At 41.2% G+C, this 23971-nt stretch overlaps 1 protein-coding gene across 1 annotated transcript; it reads left to right on the forward strand.

Annotated features, from left to right (window-relative positions):
• The first annotated feature begins 1524 nt into the window (after positions 1-1524).
• On the forward strand, positions 1525-4440 carry LOC113011113 (ras-related protein Rap-2b-like). The gene has a single exon (XM_026150496.2). The coding sequence runs from the start codon at positions 2601-2603 to the stop codon at positions 3147-3149; it is 549 nt and encodes a 182-aa protein (XP_026006281.2). The 5' UTR covers positions 1525-2600; the 3' UTR covers positions 3150-4440.
• Positions 4441-23971: the final 19531 nt, after the last annotated feature.

A 23971-nucleotide genomic window follows, 5' to 3' on the forward strand; every position in this document is an offset into this window, starting at 1 on the left:
CTTTTCCTATGGTACAATGTATACAATGTATGAAAAGATCTTTACTGCAGATACTACTATGGTTCTGCAGATTTATTTTTCTTTTATTTTAACCTATGTGGCCTCACCTTGAGGTTGGCAAATCTGTCTATCACTTTTGGTGGTCAAGTCTCTCAAGCAGTTTAACAGTTTCTGTTGTGCCTGTCACTGTTCCCTCTCTGTTTCCTTACCTGGTTCTTCCTGACCTTGTACTTTCTCCTCATGTTCCCCTCTTTCCTCTCTCCCTCTTTGGACTCACAATCATACACAAATAGATTATATTCAATTAGATAAAAAAAATTACATTAATATGAAAAAAAATATTATTAAGATCACTAATAAAAAAGTCCTATCTCCGTGTACTTTCAACCAAAAGGCAAATAACCAAACCACATGAACATCTAATAAAATATCTAAATATTGAAACACTGATCCAACATTATTCTTGATTGACGGATCATTTGTTCTTACACGTTTACCTGAATGTGGCTCCTGGGTTTAATATAGGCACATATGACAAAATAAGCAGCTTCTCTCATTCTAACAGGACAGTGGCAACAACAGTAGGCTAAAACAATTTTAAGTTTTAGATTTTAAATAGGCTGTATAAATTTCAATGGGAGCAACAGGGCGGTCAGAGCAGGACGGATTGTAGGGTAGCAAATATCATGGGGAAAACACATGGGGTGGCTGTAGCTCAGGTGGCAGAGCAGGTCAGCCACTAATCAGAAGGTGGTTCGATCCCAGGCTGCCTCCTGGCTGCATGCCAAATATCCTTGGGCAAGATACTAACTCCATGTCTGCCTACTGGTGGTGGTCAGAGGGCCCGGTGGCGCCAGTGTCCGGCAGCCTCGCCTCTGTCAGTGCGCCCCAGGGCAGCTGTGGCTACAATGTAGCTTGCCATTGCCAGTGTGTGAATGTGTGGGTGAATGACTGAATGTAGTGTAAAGCGCTTTGGGGTCCTTAGGGACTAGTAAAGCGCTATACAAATGCAGGCCATTTTTTTTTTACCATGTTTAGGTTACCTGGGTGTAATGTTTTTCAGCTAAAAAGAAACATGGTGTGACTCCTACCTAACTATATAAAGAGTAACTGAAGGTTAAATGCAGCTAATATGTCCTGTTTTAAGCCAGGCACTTAAACCTCCGCTCTGCTATGTCTCAGCCAACATCCTCTGGCAGCGCTAGAGCCAGAGCAGGGGAGAGCCGAGCTGGAACAAACCATTTTGGGAGAGGGGGGGGGGATATCTATACTTTTGTTGTTAAAATGTTACGTCTCAACCAAGTACTGTCTGCTTTTTATATTTTTAGTAGTGTGTCACACAAACAGCAAATATTGTCAGAAAGGTAAGAAATCTTTGGGGGTGCTTTGATTCATTTTGGGGGTGCTGAAACACCCCCCCAAAATGGGCTAAAATCGCCCCTGCTATGACCGTACATCCTCATGATGGTTTGATCTTTTCAGGTTATAGCAGCTGATGAGGAACAACAAATGACATAATTCACCTGCATTTGCATTTATTTAAACAGAACTGGAAGAAAATGTGGGAATTTTGAAGTGCACAGAAGAGCCACACAGCTCTGCAGTGTATCACAGAATGGGCGGGGACACAGAAACACTGACTTTTTAGCGTAACTGTGATTAGCAGCACATTAGCAGCCCCATGCATATGCACATTGACATTTTATTTTAGTCGTTTTTATTTTATTTTGTGTGATTACGGTGCCAGCGTTCCCTATAAACTATGCAAAGTGGTTACAACTCTTGCATTGTGCATACTGCTTGTTGGTGTATAATTACACCCTTTGCAATACCTACACTTAACACACAAAGCATACAATGCAAACACCCTGGGCCAGCACTGAGTGATGTGACTCCGTCACTTCCCTGCTGCCCTGTTATGTTTCAGGTTTTGTGCTTTGCAAGCTACTGGATTTCCTTTGTGATCAGTTAACTATGTATCTATGCCCATGTGGCGCACATGGTGCACACTGACATATGCGCACCGATTACCGACTAACTGGATAATCCCATTACCAGACACATAATTACAGAGTCTACAGCTGCGAGCAGTGACCGTGAATATGAATATGAGGGCAGAGGTCACGCCGATCGGGCCACAGACGTGCATACGACTGCAGTATCGTTCTGTCTGGTCATCTGATTGCTGTGACTGAAGGGTGTCGGCTCCTTTAAGAAAACGGAACTGAAGCCTCGGCTTTTGACGCTGCTCAGGATGTGGGCAGGAAACGCCATGCAAGAGCAGTGAAGCGATCACGCTTCACGGCCGCCGTTGCACAATACAGCGCTATCAAAAATGTGTCTTAATTGAGCCCGCTGATGCCCAGGAGCGGCCATTCTCCCCGGATCCGTGCTCCGCGGCCCTTACAGCGCACGAGAGGGCGATTTGCCGGCGTGGGATTTGAATCCTATCCAAGCCAGAGGGCACTCTTCTCAGCCTGCTCGGCTTGAAAACATCGGGGCTGGCCAGCGGGTGGCAGAGAGAGGAGGCTTCGTCGCGGAAAAGGAGGTGTCTGCCTTTTCTTTTTTAAGAATATATATACATATACCTCTCCGCGGCCATGAGGGAGTACAAAGTGGTTGTTTTGGGGTCGGGCGGAGTCGGCAAATCCGCGCTCACGGTCCAGTTCGTGACGGGCTCCTTCATCGAAAAGTACGACCCCACCATAGAGGATTTCTACAGGAAGGAGATCGAGGTGGACTCGTCCCCGTCTGTGCTGGAGATCCTGGACACGGCGGGGACCGAGCAGTTCGCCTCCATGCGAGACCTGTACATCAAGAACGGCCAGGGCTTTATTCTGGTCTACAGCCTGGTGAACCAGCAGAGCTTTCAGGACATCAAGCCCATGAGAGACCAGATCATCCGAGTAAAGAGGTACGAGAGGGTACCCATGATCCTGGTGGGAAACAAGGTGGACCTGGAGGGGGAGAGAGAGGTGTCTTCCGGGGAGGGCAAGGCTCTGGCCCAAGAGTGGAACTGCCCGTTTATGGAAACTTCAGCCAAAAATAAAGGATCAGTCGACGAACTGTTTGCAGAGATAGTCAGACAGATGAACTATACAAATGTCCCCAGCGGTGGAGGCAAGTGCTGTTCATGTGTCGTGCTCTAAAAGACAAACAAACAAACAAACAAACAGAAACTGTGCATCCGGGCTGTTTGAGCTTTCAAAGTTGTCCTGCAGGCTTTCTTTTTTGTTTTGTTTTTGCAAAAGTATTCTCTCTCCTCACACTGTTGTCTTATTGTTGCACACAAACACACACAGACACACACACAAAATCCACGACAACAATCAAATATGTATCATATTCTGGAAAAGTGTTTACATGAAAAAGTACTTGAATGTTTGGGGATTTTTTTATAGCTTTGTATATGACACTTCTCTGGAAATGTGCCTCAGTGGGGATGTCTTATTGTGAAACCTAAGAGACACGTGATTTCTGGTTATTTTTGTGTTTTTTCTTCTTTTCAGTTGTACTGTTTATATCTTCTGGGCTAGGGTCTTCTGTCTTGGAGACTGGTTCTTCTTGTGTTTTGGGGCTACTACACCAAATCCCTAGGCTTAAATGGGATTGTTTACCTTTAGGGTCTTTTGGTCTTTTGGAGGTCCTGAAAGTGTAAAAAAAAAAAAAAAAAATACAAATCTGATTAAATTATCAGTCACCGCTCAAGCCTTGGACAGGTTGCTCGAATCAATGTCCCGTTATCTCTCCAGACAGTAAAGCGTGATCCCAGAGGCACAGACCCACCCGCTAATACTGAAGCCGTGGACTGTGGTGGAGTTCTTTTGCCAGCAATTTTTTATTTGTTTTCTCCCCGCCCCCCCTTGTCTCTGGTTTGGTGAAAATGGATTTATCGTGGAACTTGCACTTAGCTGACGGTGTCCCTCCCCAGTGTGCACAAACAAGGACCTTAGTGCATTGCTGTCGCTGCATGGGGGACGCCGTGACCCCGTGTCAAGTGCCTTCCTAAGAAATCTGTGACTGTGCCAACTCATGAGCCCTACTTCCTCTGCAGTGAGTCATGATGGCAATCAGAACTTTTCTAGCAGTTTTCAATTTACAGTCTAGTTTCACTTGTGCTGAGAATGGGAGGCGCTTCTTCCTACTTGACTGTAAGGAAGCTTCGCTTGTCCTCGACCTGCTGTCCAAAGGGTCAGATTCAGGCCGTTTCTTGAGGTACTACTCCAAGAAGAACAACAGAATAACTTTACCTACTGCAATTCTGGTTCAGTGAATGGAAGCCATGTCTGTATGTATTATCTAGCTGTTTTGTTTAGTTTTTTTCCCTTTCTAAAATGTGACATTCTTTGACTTACCATAATTGTATTTCTCTCTTTGGACAAATCTGCCAATCCAGCTGTCAGTTTGGAAGACTTGTAATACAAAACAGATTTTACGTAACGCTGTGTGCTGTGCCCGTCTGTGCTGAGGATATGTATATGCGTTATACTTTCGGGGTGTTTTCAATTTGACTCTCACTGTAAACAACTTTAGGGCTGAAACAGGTAGTTGATTAATCCATAAGCAACCGACTGATAATCACAAATCACTGATAACATATGAACTGTGTAGTGGTGCACGGAAATGGGTATAGGATGAGCTGTAAAATAAATAAGAACATGATGCTATGATTTGCTAATCATTTAAAAAAAAAAGTAAATTAAAAGTAAAGCAAAGACAAGTGAAACAGAATTTGAATTTTATGTGGATAAAGCAATAATTTTCCACTTGGAATTTGATGCCAGCTGGTTACAAAAAAGTTGTGACTGTGTTGCATCACCTCTTTCTTTTCTTTTTCTTTTTTAACACTTTTAAGTGTTTGGCAACCAGAGAAGACAAAATGTTTCATCGTGCTTGCTTGATATGAGAATTAAGCAGTTAAGTGCCAATTTTGTCATATATTATTTTATATGCTGCCAGATGTTTTGTCTGGACTAAAGGAAGGCCAGGTTTGGCATCCATACTCCTACCACAATCACTGGTGATGGATTTCAGAACATGTTTCTGAGCTCACGCGGTCGCTTCTGCTGCAGAATGTTCTGTATTAAAATGCAGTGCCTCCTGCGGGCCTGAAAATAACAGCCATTCAATAATTGTTTCCAACACTGACGCACGTGCAGACGTTTCTTTTTTTTCCAGATTCTCAGAGTCTTTTAGCAACGCACAGCTTTTCCAGTTTTTTGTTGTTTCTATCACTTAACTAACACACACACAAACAAACATACATACATATATATACGTATAATTACGTGCAACATTTTAGAACTTGTCTTTGTACTATTTGCACATATAACAGTGTTTAAATGATTTGCAAATGAGTGCATTGTGCTTTTATTTACATTTTACAGCAATTTAAAAAGGAACTCGCAGTGACCGTGGGATTCAGTGGGATGTGCAAAGGGGATATCTTTCAGTTTTGTTGCTTTGTGTTGGTCACACAAAGCAAGTGATTTAAGGATGTCAGTGAATCTGTCAAGCATATTTTTCAGTGCTTTTGGATTTTTATACATATCAATAAAATATTGATTTACAGTATAAACAATCATTAGCTGCACCTCTTAAGCTTTTCTACTATTATTTTCCATGTTAAACAACTGTAACCTTTCTTTGTATTTATACAATGTGTGATTATGTATTTTATTAGGTACACTTTACAAGGATTAGGATGGGCCCTCTTTTACTTTCAGAACAGCTTTAATTCTCCATGGCAAAAAACTTCTCGAACCATTGCTCAGAGATGGTCCATGTTGACATGAGAGCATCACACAGTTGCTGCAGATTTGTCGGCTGCACATCAATATTGTGGATCTCTTGTTCTGGAAGACAGTGAGCACTTTTTGTGTCAGTATCCAACCTAAATCAACCATACATGCTCAAGACTGACATTTGGTAAGTCTTTCTCAGTCTGCCCAATGAGCTGTTGTAATAAGTGTCCAGAAACCACAAAGCTTCATGGTCTAATTAGGAAAACAAATTTGAGAATGTGACTGCAGTATTCAGGTTCTATTGAAAGAAAATGTTCCCTTTTGTAAAAATACTTACTGTTCGCTGTTGCTGCCTCTGTCATCAGAATCTGGGCCACTAAAGCATTTACTTATAATTCACAAAATGCAGTCCTGTAGTTCTTCTGAAGTTTACGAACAGTTCATGTTCATGTCAGTGATTATTTATAAATAAGTGGTTCATGTTTTTTTTTTAATAATGACTGTAAAAATGTTGCTTTAAAATGAGTTATGACTCAATTCAGCCAATCAGAACAGGAACACAAAATAATGTGAACTTACTGTAAAAATGGCAACTAAGATCAATCTGATAATAATTTCATCAGGTTTTTCTATATTCACTTTTTTATATTAAAAGAACAACACAAAAATCAGTCCAAGGTGAGGAGTCAGACTGATTTAGTGTAATACCTTGCATCACTACTAAGTGATTTTCTTACACATATTTAACTCTCTTATTTCTTTCATATGTGTAAAATACTCCAGCTAAAGCCCCTCACGGCCTGTTAGAGGGACTTCATTAGTATATATTATATAAGTAAAAGCTTCATACTTCTATACATCTAATGGAAGCAGACATTTTACTCGCTTTTATTTATGTAAAAGCTGGAGTTTAACTCTTCAGCTGGAAATCACTGTATAAAATAAGTACTCAATGTTAAGTGAATCCAAGGGGTCACAGTCATCTTGGTTTGTAAGCACTTATAAAACAAGCAGCGTATGTACAGCTGTTGAAGAGTTTTCCTCAGAACAACTCCAATATTTTAAAGGCCCAACATGGTCATATTGTTCCACATGTTATGTAAATGTGCAAAATTAAAGACCAGTGTGTATGGATGGCAGATGGCTGCCCCTCCCTGAGCCTGGTTCTGCTGGAGGCTTCTTCCTGTTAAAAGGTAGTGTTTCCTTCCCAGCTTGCTCATAGGGGGTCATATTATTGTTGGGGTTTTCTTGTATTATTGCAGGGTCTTTAAGCTACAGTATAAAGAACCTTACAACTAAGTGCACCAATCCCAGTTATAACAATATTTATGGTTATGGTAAAACCTCAGATGATGAAGTAACGAGTTAACACGGGGCAGATTTTAGTGGCGTTACAATGGGAGAATCAGTCTGAGGTGTTTTCCCATCTTGCCATAATTCTCAGATTAGTTACACACCTGCAGGGATTTAGTCACATGACCTGGCAGGTTTATCAGTCTGGTGGACTATACAATCCACTATGCATAAATGCCTGAAACAGAAACTTGACAATGCTGCAAATACAGGTTGCCACAGTCAAATCACATTTGTTTTTGCTTATCTGACTGTGTATAAATTATATAAAGCTAAAATAACAAATACACTGTTCCAGCTGTTGAAGTACAACCCAGAGCTGGAGGTTTGCCTAAACCCTGACACCATTTCTTACTGCTGTTGCACAAGCACACTCTTCATCCTCAATTTCACAAGCTGCCTGGCAAAGTAAAATAAATGTAGTACATGCAAGCTCACTTTATCTCCTGCAAGTTCTACAGCTGAAGGTTATGAGCTGACACATATGTTGGGCTTTTTTTGGCATGTAGAATGACAGGAAGGGTGGATGAACTGTTGCTTCCTGTGCAGATTCACCTCAGATCTATGAAATGCTGAAAAAGGCAATCAGTTCCTTTTTGTTATTTAGAAATAGTAGCTTATTGTCACACTCTGTTCCCCCCTAGGTGCACACAAAGCACACACAGGGCATGACCTCAGTTTTGTAATGTTCCAAGAAATATGTTTTACATCATTATCAAACCAAACCAAAATAGAGAAGTAAGCAGAGTAAAGGGCTGGGGCATGGGTGGAAACATTGCACTTGTGTGACTGGGGTGTCTGAATTGTGCAGTGCTTTCTGTGATTTGATATGAGAAGAAGTTGGTACGATCATATGACACCAATTTGCTGTTATCGTGGTTGGTTATCGGTAAGCTGTTTGGAAACACTCAGCTGGATCAATTAAACCACCTTCCAGCCACTGCAAACACTCCTTCCTGGAAACACTGCAAATACCTCACAGTATCTGAATGAAGGGCTATAATGTCTGTATTATTGTTAAACCACTGAATCACATAAACTTGAATCACTGTGACAAATGAGACACAGACACACACTTTCAGAGTGAGCCCAGTTAGTTTGCTTTCATGTCTTCTCCTGTTTTTCAATGGTATTCTGTTTAGTGTTTTTATGGATAGCTTACAGTGACAACAGTTCTCACATTTCAGCATAAAGATTAAAGAAAATACAATTTTATATCTTTATGTCCTGAACTTTAATTTAGATAATTTTTTTGCATGTTAGGATTGATTGTGAAGTATTCACAGCTCTTCACTTGTTCTACATTTTGTCATTTTACAGACTTATTCCAAAACTGATTAAATTCATTTTTCACATCAAAACTCTACACATAAACCCCCCAAAACAGGTTTGCTTTCATTTCTTGCAAGTTTATTAAAAGTATACATGTACATAACTATTCACACTCAAAATTGAGCTGAGGTGCATCCTGTTTCCAATGATCACTTGTGAGATGTGTCTACAACTTGACTGGAGTCTATCTGTGGCAAATTCAGTTGATTGGACATGATTTGGAAAGGCACACACCTGTTTATATAGGGGCCCGCAGTTCACAGTGCATGTCAGATCACAAACTACTCCAAGGAATTGTCTGTAGACCTCCGAGGCAGGATTTTATTGATGCACAGATCTGGGGAAGAGTACAGAAAACATTCTACAGCATGACCATGAGAAACAAAATTCTCTGGTCTGATGAAACAAAGACTGAGCTATTTAGCCTGAATGCCAGAAAGCAGCTAGAGTCAAAAGTCATATCTAGAAGAAGCCATGCACTACTCATCTCGTGGCCAATACCATAACTGCAGCGATGCATGGTGCTGGCAGCATCACGATGTGCTGTTTGGTTTTCAGGAGCAGGAACTGAGAGACTAGTCAAGGTAGAGCAAAAGATTAGTGGAGCAATGTACAGAGACATCTTTGATGACAACCTGCTCCAGAGTTCTCTGGATCTCGAAGGTTCATCTTCCAACAGGAGAACAACAACAAAACAAAAGAATAGCTGTAGGAGCACTCTATGTATGTGCTTGTGCGGACCAATTAGATCCCAGACTTAAACGCTATTGAACATCTCTGGAGAGCTCTAAAAATCGTCCATCCAACCTGATGGAGCTTGAATAGTTCTGCAAAGAAGGAGAAGCTGCCCAATAATAGGTGTGCCCAGCTTGCAGCATCATACTCAGAAAGACTTGAGGCAGTATAATTGCTGCCAAAAGTGCTTAAACAAATTATTGAGCAAAGGCTGTAAATACTTATGAAAATGTTCTTTTTTGTTTTTATATTTTTAATAAATTTGCAAGAATTCAAGAAAACATTTCTCATGTTGTCGTTTTGGGGTATTTTGTGTAGAATTTTGAGGTGAAAAATGAATTGAGCCCATTTTGAAATAAGGCTTTAAAAAATGTGGAACAAGTGATGCACTGTGAGTACTTTCTGGATGCACTGTACCAATCTCACATCCGCCTGTAAGATTGAGCTGGTTAGATAAGCGGAGCATCATAACTTCACACAAGAAGAAACTAAACAAAAAGTCCACTAAATCCCATTTTCTTTGTTTAATTGGAAAATGGAAATATAAAAACTTTTGTACAAAGGGATTTTTGAGCAAGTTAATCATTTTGGGCTCAAGGGCTTAACTCTAAGGCTAATATGTAAACAGCTGATCGCACTCACTCATTTATTGTATTAATGTTATGGAAGTTCAGAAATGCGTGACAAAAAAAAATCATGCTCATATATCAGACATCTTTAATTTATTTTCTTTATTTTCACACTTTTAGATTGTCCATCCATCCATCCATCCATCCATCCATTTTCATCCGCTTTGTCCGGGGCCGGGTCGCGGGGGCAGCAGCCTAAGCAAAGAGGCCCAGACCTCCCTCTCCCCAGCCACCTCCTCCAGCTTATCCGGGGGAATACCAAGGCGTTCCCAGGCCAGCCGAGAGATATAATCTCTCCAGCGTGTCCTGGGTCTGCCCCGGGGCCTCCTCCTGGTGGGACATGCCTGGAACACCTCGCCCAGGAGGCGCCCAGGGGGCATCCTTGTCAGATGCCCGAACCACCTCAGCTGGCTCCTTTCGATGTGGAGCAGCAGCTGCTCTACTCTGAGCCCCTCCCGGATGGCCGAACTTCTCACCCTATCTCTAAGGGAGAGGCCAGCCACCCTTCGGAGGAAGCTCATTTCTGCCGCTTGTATCCGCGATCTCGTTCTTTCGGTCACTACCCACAGCTCGTGGCCATAGGTGAGGGTAGGGACGTAGATCGACCAGTAAATTGAGAGCTTCGCTTTTACACTCAGCTCCCTCTTCACCACGACGGACCGGTGCAGCGTCCGCATTACTGCAGCTGCAGCCCCAATCCGTCTGTCGATCTCCGGCTCCCTTCTCCCATCACTCGCGAACAAGACCCCGAGATACTTGAACTCCTCCACTTGGGGCAGGAACTCATCCCCGACCTGGAGTGGGCACTCCACCCTTTTCCGGCTGAGAACCATGGCCTCAGATTTGGAGGTGCTGATCCTCATTCCCGCTGCTTCACACTCGGCTGCGAACCGCTCCAGTGCGAGCTGGAGGCCCTCACCCGATGAAGCCAACAGAACCACATCATCTGCAAAAATCAGAGATGAGATTCTGAGGCCACCGAAGTGAAAGCCCTCCGCCACTTGGCTGCGCCTAGAAATCCTGTCCATAAAAATTATGAACAGAACCGGAGACAAAGGGCAGCCCTGGCGGAGCCCATCACCCACCGGGAACGAGTCCGACTTATTGCCGGCAATGCGAACCAAGCTCTTGCAACGGTTGTATAGGGATCGAATGGCCCGTAGCAATGGGCCAGACACCCCATATTCCCGCAACACCTCCCACAGGACACCCCGAGGGACACGGTCGAATGCCTTCTCCAAGTCCACAAAACACATGTAGACTGGTTGGGCAAACTCCCATGCACCCTCAAGTATCCTGGAGAGGATAAAGAGCTGGTCCAGTGTTCCGCGACCAGGACGAAAACCGCATTGTTCCTCCTGTATCCGAGGTTCGACTAACGGACGAACTCTCCTTTCCAGCACCCTGGCATAGACTTTCCCAGGGAGGCTGAGGAGTGTGATCCCCCTGTAGTTGGAACACACCCTCCGGTCCCCTTTCTTGAAGATGGGGACCACCACCCCGGTCTGCCAGTCCACAGGTACTGCCCCTGATCTCCACGCAACATTGCAGAGGCGTGTCAACCAGGACAGCCCTACAACGTCCAGAGCCTTCAGGAACTCGGGGCGGACCTCATCAACACCAGGAGCTCTGCCACCAAGGAGTTGTTTAACTGCCTCAGTGACCTCGCCCCCGGAAATTGGCGGGTCATTTCCCTCATCCCCAGACTCTGCTTCCTCCTCGGAAGACGTGTCAGTGGGATTAAGGAGGTCCTCGAAGTATTCCTTCCACCGCCTGACAATTTTCTCAGTCGACGTCAGCAGCGCTCCGCCAGCACTACACACAGTGCAGGTAGAGCACCGCTTTCCCCTCCTGAGACGTCTGACGGTTTGCCAGAATCTCTTTGAGGCAGCCCAAAAGTCTTTTTCCATGGCCTCTCCGAACTCCTCCCACACCCGAGTTTTTGCTTCAGCCACTGCCCGAGCCGCATTCCGCTTGGCCTGTCGATATCTGTCGGCTGCCTCCGGAGTCGCACAGGCTAACCAAGCCCGATAGGACTCCTTCAGCCTGGTGGCTCCCTTCACCTCTGGTGTCCACCATTTGGTTCGGGGATTACCACCACGACAGGCACCAACCACCTTGCGGCCGCAGCTCAATGCAGCAGCTTCGGCAATGGAGACGCTGAACATGGTCCATTCGGACTCAATGTCCCCAGTCTCCCTCGGAATGCTGTTGAAGCTCTGCCGGAGGTGTGCGTTGAAGATCTCGCGGACTGGGGCCTCTGCTAGACGTTCCCAGCACACCCTCACTACGCGTTTAGGTGCACCAGGTCTGTCCAGCGTCTTCCCCCGCCACCTGATCCAACTCACCACCAGGTGGTGATCAGTTGGCAGCTCAGCCCCTCTCTTTACCCGAGTGTCCAGAACATATGGTCGCAGGTCTGCTGATACGATTACAAAATCGATCATCGACCTACGGCCTAGAGCGTCCTGGTGCCACGTGCACTTATGGACACTCTTATGTTCGAACAGGGTGTTCGTTATGGCCAAACTGTGATTAGCACAGAAGTCCAATAACAGAGCACCGCTCGGGTTCAGATCAGGGAGGCCGTTCCTCCCAATCACGCCCCTCCAGGTCTCGCTGTCGTTACCCACGTGAGCATTGAAGTCTCCCAGCAGGACAACAGAGTCTCCAGGTGGAGCACCCTCCAGCACCCCCCCCAGGGACTCTAAGAAGGCTGGGTACTCTGAACTGCCACTCGGCGCATAAGCGCAGATGACAGTCAGGACCCGTTCCCCGACCCTAAGGCGCAGGGAACAAACCCTCTCGTCCACCGGGAAAAACCCCAACGTACCGGCAGCAAGCCGAGGGGATATTAGGATACCCACCCCAGCCCGCCGCCTCTCACCAGGGGCAACTCCAGACTGAGACAGAGTCCAGCCCCTCTCCAGGAGACTGGTTCCAGAGCCCAAGCCATGTGTAGAGGTGAGCCCGACTATATCTAGCCGGTACCTCTCAACCTCACGCACTAACTCAGGCTCCTTCCCCACCAGAGAGGTGACATTCCATGTCCCTATTGCCAGTCTTGGCAGCCGGGGGTCAGTCCGCCAGGGCCTCCGCTCCTGGCCGCCACCCGGCACACAATGCACCCGACCCCTATGGCGCCTCCTGCGGGTGGTGGGCCTGCGGGAGGATGGGCCCATGTCTCCTCTTCGGGCTGTGCCCGGCCGGGCCCCATGGACTAAGGCCCGGCCACCAGACGCTCGCCCTCGGGCACCCTCCCCGGGCCTGGCTCCAGGGCGGGGCCCCGGTAACCCTATCCCGGGCAAGGTAAACTGTTCCCTCGATGTCCTTTTCATAAGGGTCTTATGAATCGCTCTTTTAGATTGTTTTTTACCTAAATGTAAAGATGTAAATGTAGCTGTGAGCGGAGATCTTCAAATATCCTCTGAACTGTGTTTCAATATCTTACAGTTTGATTACATTTGCATTTTCATTAGAATTTCTCTATGTGGCTAGACTGTCACGACATGTGCTGCACTAATTTACACCCCTCCTCAGCACAGTCATCCCCTGGCTTCGTCTAGTGCCGTCATCAGATCAAAGATCTCAGTATTTCAACATCAATGTGTTTATGATGCATGCTTATATCCTGAACTACAACATGTACATGCCTAACATTAAATAGACATGGACGAACATGCAACAAGCAGGAGGCAGCAGGTTCAGGCAAAAGCAAATTAACCGCATTTGTACTTTCAAAGGAGACGATGCACAAAGAGTCTGAAACAGCTGGCAGACAATCAAAGTAAAAAAAACCAAAAAATCAAACAAAAACAGGTAATACAGCAGGTGAGAGTAATTTCAAATACTCACAGCAGCAAAGAGCAGGTAAAACCCCTAAGGGTGAAACAGACAATCACAAAGGAAAAACAACTGTCAGACATGCATAAAGACCGTGATTAACAAAATAAAACAGGTTACTCATTCAGAAACACAAACAGCACACATCGGCACATAAAGAAAAGGTTAAGCACATGATTAAATAAGACCCAAAAACTCACCATGGTGAGTGTCCAACTAGAGTTATTATGTTTTGATAAAGCTAATAGTATTCAGATAATATTAACAGCCTGTAAATGAGCCCACGGTGATGGATCATAAAACAACCTGTGTCTGTGTCTGTAGCTCGACTGAGCATTCAAGCAGCTCTGAACTGGTTTTATTAGTAATTTATTAATTTAACAAGTTCCTGTTTCCGACATTTATTTTTGGTTACAAAATTGCTGTAAAATGGAAAAAGTCAAAAATGCAACATCAACCTTCATGGTTTCTTAGTTTGTTGCATATTTGTCATACTTACCTGTTTAAAATGATTATGTTTCATATTTAATATTAGACGAAGATAACTCTACTAAATACAAAATGCAGTTTTTAAATGATAAAATGTGGCAAATATTCAAAAAACTAAGAAATCGGGGAGGTCCAAATACTTTTTGTATTTTTGTGTGATCTCTCAATTAAGGTGAGCAGTTGATTTAATGGTGCCTCACATGGTGCAGCAGTCTTTAGCCTTCCTCTCTTTTCTTTAGCAAGACCAGTGATAACTTACAGTAAAATGTTTAGCAAATACAATGTTTGAAAAGACAGAACTGACATCGGCTCAGTAAATGTATCTGAAAAATAGAGTAACAAACATCAGACAACATAAAGGTGGCTCAGTATTACTGTGTGATGTGTTGGAAGAGTGCATTGTTGAAATGATCTGTTCAACATCCTGTCCCAGCATAGGCACAGGTCATGTGACCATGTTCTCCATTCTGAAGTTGATCACCATCTCTCTGGTTAAAGAAAAACATCCTCTACTGTAGCTCCGAAACATCCAACCACAACCGAAACCTCTGTGGGATTTAAAAAATAAATGTTTTTATGTTGTTTTATTGTTTTACAACATTGTATTACAACACGTTTTCTGGGAAGTATTTTTTAATTAGTTAGTTAGACTTGAATAACAAGTACATTTAAGTAAGTTAAGTAAGTAAAAGGCTGTTTCACATTCATGATTCACTTGGGATTTATTTTATTTTAGCTACGCAGTTTTCCTCTGCTTAGAGTCGTTTTCCCCAGCAACATTTTCCAGTTTCCTCTGGAGGATCCTGAGTTATTCCCAGACTAGCTCTGCTTAAGCCTCATCTTTAGATAGAGTCTGTTATGCTGTGTAGTTATTTTGAGAAATTAAATAAATAAAGCCCACATTCTTCTTTACTTCTTCTAAAAACTAATATTTATAACTCTAATTTGTTTCAGTCTAAGTGAAACAAATTAGAGTTAGGAAACACTTAGCTATACAATGAACAGCAGGCACTGATGGAATCAACATCTGCACAAACGGGGGCGCTACAGTCCTTCTAAGGAAGATTTGAGCAGTCAATACTTAATCTTCTGCATTCTGGTGAATTTTTAGCACCAATCTGGGTGAGATAGTTTTGTAAAGTAAAACCCAAAAATCAGGCTCAAAAGCTGAAATCGCATGCAGTGATGCTTTCGGGTTTTCTGTATTGCTACTAAAGAGGTATTTTTAAAAAAAAATTCTTATTTAATCTTATCCCTACAGAGATGTCATTTCTTCTTCTGTTCTTGTTTCTGTTTGCATTTAAAACAGCCCACATTTGAATTGAATACAATTTGTAAATTCGAGACATCAGTGGATGGATTTGCACTTTTTTTTTTTTCATGTCATCCCAGCGAGGATTTACTCCTCTGTCATATTTTGTATTTGTCTGGTACCAAACTAGAAGTCAGAGTGCAATGTGTTGACTTTCCAGTCTGACATCAGCTCATTTCAGCAGAAAATGAATTAACTGTAATTTATCAGCCCCTGTTTCTGCAGTATTTCTGTTCTGTTCATGTTCAAAGGTTTCTGCACTTTTATGTCACATGTCACACAGATCTGTGTTTTAGGATCCTCTTTAGGTCTCATGCACTTCTCAGCTTGTTATTGGGTCTGAAAAAAGAAGTGAGAAAACATTAAGTTATTATTTAGTTAGAAAGCTAGTAAGTACACCAATTACACATCCTAACATCAGACCTCTGCCTCCCTTTCCTTCTCGCTTCCTGATGAATCACAGTGGAGATCTGTGTGTGCCTGGCAGTGACAACTGCTTTCAGCACAAAATATACAGTGTGCTTGTGATGACTAATGATTCATATCCAAGTTTTGCAACACAACCATTCCTGATGATAAAAGGAAAAAAAATCACCGCTGTTTGATTAATAGTAGCATGTTTTTAGTCCTCTCCTTTCATTCTAAGACAGGGGTGTCAAACATAAGGCCTAGGGGCCAGAATTGGCCTGGCAAATACTTTAATCCAATCCACTGGTCCACATGATGGCTTTGGGAAATGTGAAGGAGGACAGAAATTTTATACTTTTAATTGCATTTTCATGCAATTAAAAATAAGACCCATGGCCATTTATGCTAAACCAAAGAAATAAAGTTATAGATGTTATAGATTTCTGTTAACAAAACAGAACAAAAAGTATAAAACCCAAAGAAATTAGGGGTTTCCACAATGAGGAGCCTGAAGCCACACTGAAAAAACACAGGAACTCAAACAAGAGATTTGAGGAGCGTTGCAGACACTTTGACAAAGCAAAAGGGGAAGACAGGATTACATATAGCCAAGGGAAAGACACAAATACAATGCAAGTCATTAAAAACAGCTGAGCAGGATTAGGAGAACAGGAGGGAAGGCAGGAAGTCAAAATAGAATGAGATATAAGAGAAAACCGACCTTCAAATAAGAAAAATAAAATGAAAAAGGCAAAAAGAAATGACTTACAAATATATGGCTACGTTCTACAGTTAAAGTGTGCATACATGTGTCTGAACTTTTTTGTCTTGTGTTTGAGTTATGGTGTCATTATAGTTCCAGTAATGTTCAGCTTTTGTTCTTGTGGAAGTATTTGACTTCTTGTTCCTGTTTGTTTATTCACTGTTCTAGTATTTATGCTTTCAAATGTGTCACTTCCTATTTTGAGTTTAGTATTTTTTCTCATTTTTCTAGTTACGTGATTGTTTTCCTGTCTATGGTCCATCCACTCTGTTATCATGCTCTCTCGTTTCCCAGGTTCTACGTCCTCAGGCGAACTTCTGCTTGGTCCCTCCCATCAACGATGCAAGCTGACTAAGCGAAGAAGAGACAGATGTTCCTCCAAAGACATTTATTGTGTTATGAAAAGTTAATGCAGGAACTTTTAGTTATCTTTTAGATTGAGATGTTATCTTTATGCGGTGCTGTCAACATAAGGTTTGCACTTATCATAAAATAACTACTGATCTATGTGAGCCCCTTTCTGTTGGTGTGAAGGATGGATGACTAACAATCTAACAAAAAAAGCAGATACACAGGAGAGCAACTAAAACATAAAACCTGAAACCCTGGCATCCCAAAGGAAGGGGGTGAGAAGAGAGTGGGCTATTTTAGGAGGAGAGAGGTGATGAGGGGTGCCTCTATTTGGAAACGGAGGTGGATGTTGGAGGTGGAAAATGAAAGAGGAAGGCCCGATGGGACATGGAGGTTTTTGTTGGTTGAATCATACGTCACAGCTTTAGTCAGAACACCTGATGCTGACGTGCAAACAGTGGCACACACACACACACACACTGAACTGCTGACAAACAGAATATGGAGGGACAAAACTTAGAGGAACCTTTTGCATAACACCACAGAAAAAAGGAAAGACTGTGAAAGAGTAACCAAAGTAAAGGAGGAGGACCAGGAGTAAAGCCAGAGAAAATACATTTCATTTCAGGGGCATTACAGTTTGTTGAGTATAGGCACTTCTGAATCTTACAATCCATTTTTTGAGGGATTTTCTTTTAACTGAAATGAAGACACCACATGTGAAATGATCACATGACATCATCATAACAACTAGAGTTTATCAACTAGGATTTTTACTAATTTTTCTGTTTAACTGTAACGTGTAGAAGCTGCTGGGACATTACAGAACTGCAGGGGGTGTTAGAGCTTTAAAACACGCACACACACACACACACACAACCACACCCATATACACAAGGAAAAAACACATAGCATCCTCAGCTGCACCAAAGAATAAAACTCTCTCTCTTCTAAGTCCCTTTTAGTAAAGGATATAATAATTCATATAAATATTAATAAAAATATTTTATTAATATTTTATTCAGGTTAAGCTACTGAAACAGTCTTCTTGGATCTCTAATTCACCGCACATGAGAGATGCTTGAAGAAGAACCCAATTGGTAAATTTGCCTAATTATTTTCTTAGAAAAAATATTATTAATATTAATTTACTCTGACTTACAGAAACCTGGTTAGAGCAGAATGATTATGTTAGTTTAAATAGATCACTATGAGTTATACTAATAGTCCGAATCCACAAAACACAGGCCGGGGAGGGGGTGTGGCAGCAATCCTTCACTCCAGCTTGTTAATCAACCACAGGCCCTCTTATTTCCTGCTTCTAAATTCACATAAACCTAAGGGTTGTCATACTCAGCCCTTAATAATTTGGAAACATGGTGTCTAACCAGATGTTTACTCTGGATGGCATTACCTTGGCCTCCAGTAACACTGTGAGGAGTCTTGGGGTTGTTTATGACCAGGTCCTTCAATGTACATATTAAATAAATATGTAGGACTGCTTTCTCTAAAAATAGAAAAATCCTGTCTCAGAGTGACACTAAAGAAATACATCTGCATTTATTACTTCTAGGCTGGACTACTGTAATTCTTCATTATCAGGATGCCTTAAAAACTCCCTGAAAAGCTTTCAGATCATCCAAAATGCTGCAGCAAGAGTACTGACAAGGACTTGGCTTCTCTTCATTGGATCCCTGTTAAATCTAGAATCAAATTTTAAATCCTTCTCCTACAATGTCTTGAATAATTAAGCCCCATCTTATCTTAAAGACCTCATAGTACAGTATCACCCCAATAGAGTACTCCTCTCAGGCTGCAGGGTTACTTGTGGTCATTTATTTAAAGGTAGAATTGGAGGTGGGGTCTTCAGCTTTCAGGCCCCTCTTCTGTGGAACCAGCTCCCAGTTTAGATTTTAAGATTTTAAGACTTTTAAGATTAGGCTTAAAACTTTCCTTTTCAATAAAGGTTATAGTTAGGGCTGGATCAGGTGACCCTGAATCCTCCCTTAGTTATGCTGCAATACGTGTAGGCTGCTGGGGGCTTCCCATGATGCACTGTGTTTCTTCTTCACTCACCTTTGGATGGATGGATGTTTGCCACTGTTACCAAAGCACTTGCTCACAGGAGGTCATCTGATAGTTGGAGGTCTTAAACTTAGGTCTTAAACTTACAAAATAAAGCTCCTTGAGGCAACTGTTGTGATTAACAGTATATATAAAAGTACAGTATATATACATATAAAAGTACCATTGAATTGAATTGAATTGAAATTTCTCCTTTTCATTAGAGGTCATTAAAAATCTGAACCTGTTCTCTCCACAGCACTTTATATTTCCTTGCTTTTCTGCTGTTCTGTTATAACTGAAAGCGTGAACTGCATGTCTTAACATGAATGATGATCGAAGGATTGAAAAACCTGATTTTTCAAACCTATGAACACTTGCTGTTAACCTCTGTGTAAGTAAGAGCTCATTTTAGCACAATGTCACTCAGTAGCTTTTAAAACAACAAATAAAATTGCAAAACTTTTAAATGTGGCATCCTTCTCATTTGGCATCAGTTGCGCAAGTAGCTGTAAGTACATTTCACCTATACCCTACCTCCCTACAGCAGCATTGAACAGAGTCTGTGAGTCTGCCTTGTAAGGTGAGCTTAGTCTTTGAAATCAACATGTAAGTTGATCAGAGAACTAAAAATTTACTTTCACACTTGAGATTATATTTTTCATTTTTGCAGAGCACCTATAATTTGACTCAGCGCTGTGAAGAAAGTATAACATACTGGTACTATGTTAACCTCTGTTCACTTAAGCTTCATTTGTTTTAGTTACATTTCTGTATCATTAAGCAACAATGTAAACCTTGTGTAAAATACAATAAAGTAGGTTTATTTAAGAGGTCACAACAACTACTATGGGTTTAAAGCCAAAACTAGCTGTTTATTAAGACCTTTGATGAAACTTTAAAGGTCAATAAACATAATTTATAGATTTATTTCTTTGCATTGGATTGGTTGTTACTGACATCTGCTGAGAATTTCATGTCAAAAGCACCTTTAGAAATACTTTTGGTGATGTGTTCAATACTTATTTTATTCACTGTCCATTAAGAGCTGAATGGTATTTTATTTAACAAATAGAAATTTTAAACACTCCACTGTTTTCCATCCTTCAATCTGGGTACAAAATGCTTAAGGATGGCGTATTTCCTTAAATGCATGTTGAGAGCAGAGGATCTATAATGCGGGATGAATCGCTACCTTCAGCATATAAGAGGCGGCACGCATACGAACCATTAAACAACTAATTTTATGTCTTTAAGGTTTTGTCAAGGGTGGGCAGGTAGGACACAGATGCAGGTCTCTCAAACAAGAATGAACCTTGTATTTTCTCTAGTTCTTTTCACAGGTTTCCATTTGTTGCTGTGTGCTGTTTGTGTCTCTCTTTCATTCATTTCCTGTTATTTACACAATAACTTGTTGGTTTGTGCTTTCTCTCTTTGATGTTTGCTCCCTGTAAACCACTACCACAATGTCAGAAGAAAATAAAGCATGGATGGCATTAAATCTTTTAAATGCCAATGAAAGTAAGGTCATTGTGTTCAGACCTTTAGTGTCTGTGCTGCTCCTCTTTTGGTCCTTGGCCTGCTGCATCATAATGTTCAACCCACAGTGACTATCCTTGGTGTCAAACCGTACTGTGATTTTTTATTTTTTTTTTGTGTCCTGTTTGGATCTTTAGCCATCAGAATTGTTGTCTTAAGGCCAAGAAAGATGCCAAGCGGATTTATTTTACCCAGTGGATCATCATGGCCTTGCCATATTGACTGGGGGATAGGACAGGGAGAAAGAATGAAAGAAAGAGAGGGAGAGAAAGAAAACCAAAGGGGAGAAAAGACGGTGAGAAAGGGTGGAAGAAAGAAAGAAAAACAAACAAAACACCTGGATCACCTGTATGGAGAAAAAAAAAACAGAAGAGAAAACAAATAAGAAAGAGCAACACTGTGATTTTTTAATACTAGATAAACAGATAAATTCTGTAATTAAAGCTAGTTTTTGTAATTTGATGCTTTCATCCAGGATCAAGTCTTAACTTTAAATTTTTTGAACGTCTGTTTCATGCTTTTATCACAACATGTGAGGACTACTGTAACACTCTCTATTTTGGCCTTACCAAAGCTTTCCTTGCTTGCCTGCACTTAGACCAAAAAGCTAAGGCTCGTCTTTTACATGATACTCGCAAACGCCAGCACAGTTCCTCCATCCTGGCCTTCCTCCTCTGGTCCCCATGCTTGTTTCAGGATCCATTTCAAGATTTTACTGTGTGTTTCTAAAACAGTTAATAAATCAGCTCCACCATAAATATCTGAGCTGCTGACTCCATATGTTCCTTTAAGGTTGCTGAGGTCCATAGACCAGCTGAAAACCAGGGGCGATCGATTTTCAGTTATTGCCCCCAAACTGTGAAATGACCGTGTTACGATGCCCTAATCATTTCCTGGTTTTAATACATTTCTTAAAACTAATTTTTATTCCTTGGGTTTTAACTCAGAATGAAAGTGGTGCGTTCTTAACTTCTATTATATTTGTCATTGTTGTTGTTTTTTTATTGTTTCGCTGAATTGTTGTGTAGTGTTTTGGTGCTTTGTAAAGCACTTTGGCAAAGTTGTGTACAATACGCTGTGTACGGTTGTACAATATTACATAATAAGCTCAACTTTTTCATATTGTTCCAATCCAGTACCATTGATATATCCATTACCTACTCCTTCATAATGTTTGTGGGTAACACTTCATAATATGGCCATGATTAAGTAGTCTAACTATAATCATAATAATTATACAGTCAGTAAATTTACGTAATGTGAACCTTTTTTTTTTTTTTACATCTTTATTTAATATTCATTATTTTGATGTGTCACAAAACAGCTGGAGGCCGAGTACCAAAAATCAAAACCACATGCAGAAAATCCAAAGCGGATGCTGATGAAAGGGTTTAACAAAGGTTTATTAACTAGCACAAGAATGATGGTTACGATGGCACTTGACTTAAGGCTTGACACATGGGGCTTAAAGGTCTTGGCCAGGGGAGAGGGATAAAGCAAGGGGACAGGTCCAAGAAAGCAACGGCAGCTGGCTGGTGATTAGGTACGTACTGGAAGAGAGGAGAGCAGTGTTAAAGCGGTAGCCAATGTGGAGTTCTGGAGAGGGTGGAAGCTATGAAAATCTTCGTCTTGGTGGGAGATGGAAGCGTTAAAGGAGAGGTGGTGCGGTCCAGTTGGGTTTGGTGATGATTCTGAAAGCAGGCAGGTTAACCAGATTTCCAAGATGAGTTGTTCAGTGTGATGGGATTTCCAGGAGTAACTAGAACACAAGATTGCAAGGTTAGTAAAGCACTTGAAAATCATAGACATGAAGAGTGAGGCCTGGTTACCAACATAGGGTAGTTGACAAACTGGCAAGGAAGCAGTGTCAGCAAGCAGTTTAAATCTCCAACCTAATTGCCTCAATCAGCTTCAGGTGAAGGAGGCTGTAGGCCCTGCCCATGAGTGGATATCAGGGAGGTCCAGACCTTCAGTGGACTTCTACAGCCACACACCCAGACCATGACATGATGTGTATGATGAATGGTCTATTATTTAAATGTAAAACTGTAACATTTATTAATAATATAAATAAGACTAATATAAATCTGATTAAAAAAAAACTTCTCCCTTTCTAGCTCAAAAAGAAAAATAAATACCATCCTGGTATGGCGGTGCTGTGGTTTGTTTGTTTTAAACTTAAAGTTTGATTGCTTTTAATTTAAATGTTATTCTAATGTTTGATAATTTTTTTTATTATTATTGTGTGGGTGTGGTAGCTGATGTGTTTTTGGCTCATGAAGTGGGTCCTGCCCGATTGTCAGCTAGGACTGGCTGCAGTCCCACTGAACTCCTGGCTGGATAAACAGTTTAAAAACAAACTATTATTTCAGACATTCATTTCTCACATATGGTCAATTCTGCTCATTTTGGTTATCCAAACACTTGACACTTCTGGCTTTGTCAATTCGTAATGAGAAAGTGAAACGATTTCTGTAAACAAAAAATAAAATCATCTAAGTAAAAGTGATCAGTACAATAGCACCAGCAAACTCTTGTTTAATGTTTTTTTTCACCTAAAATATACCATATTTGTTAAATTATAATTTTATGCGTGAACAATTTTTCTTCAAACTTCAGAGCATTTATACTGATAACCTAAGAATGAACTGTATGAGGATCTTTTATTTTTTATGTTTTTTTGTTCATGAGTAAATTTGAATATGCAAACGTGCAAAACCACATTGTAAATTTTACAGTTATTTAATATTTGCAATTAAATTTAAATGTATTTTATTTCATGGGGGGTATTTTATGTTTTTTTATTACAATATTTGTTTTGTATTTTGTTTTATTCAGTTATATATCATTCTACTTGATATATTTAATGTGGATAAATAGTATACATTACTTACCTTTGGATAATTAGTTGTTATGATTTAATTATTTACAGGGAGTGCAGAATTATTAGGCAAATGAGTATTTTGTCCACATCATCCTCTTCATGCATGTTGTCTTACTCCAAGCTGTATAGGCTCGAAAGCCTACTACACTGTAAAAAGAATAACCCTATTCAAATAAAAAAAAAATGATGTCCAATTGTCACATCCAAAATATTTGACTTCATAGAATCCAAATTGAGTCACTTGATATGACCTGATACTTTTATGTTGATATAAACAATATTACTAGACTTGACTGAAACTTTAAATTTTGCATTGATCCAAATTGATTTTTTTACATAGAACCATATTTTAATTATTGAACCAAGCTAATGTATTCGCATCGAACCAAATTAACATGAACTAATATGTTTGTGTAGAAGCCAGGTAATTGATTTACATATATTCAAACTATATTTTTTACATTTTATTTCAGTTCGAAAAATGCTCTGCATTTCCTATAAAAAACAAGACAGTTGGCCAACCAA

This window comes from Astatotilapia calliptera, chromosome 18 (assembly GCF_964374335.1).
Source record: "Astatotilapia calliptera chromosome 18, fAstCal68.1, whole genome shotgun sequence".
NCBI classification, from domain to species: domain Eukaryota; kingdom Metazoa; phylum Chordata; class Actinopteri; order Cichliformes; family Cichlidae; genus Astatotilapia; species Astatotilapia calliptera.

Excerpts from the sequence above, each read along its gene's own strand:
- LOC113011113 (XM_026150496.2), top strand. The coding sequence starts at position 2,601 with ATGAGGGAGTACAAAGTGGTTGTTTTGGGGTCGGGCGGAGTCGGCAAA.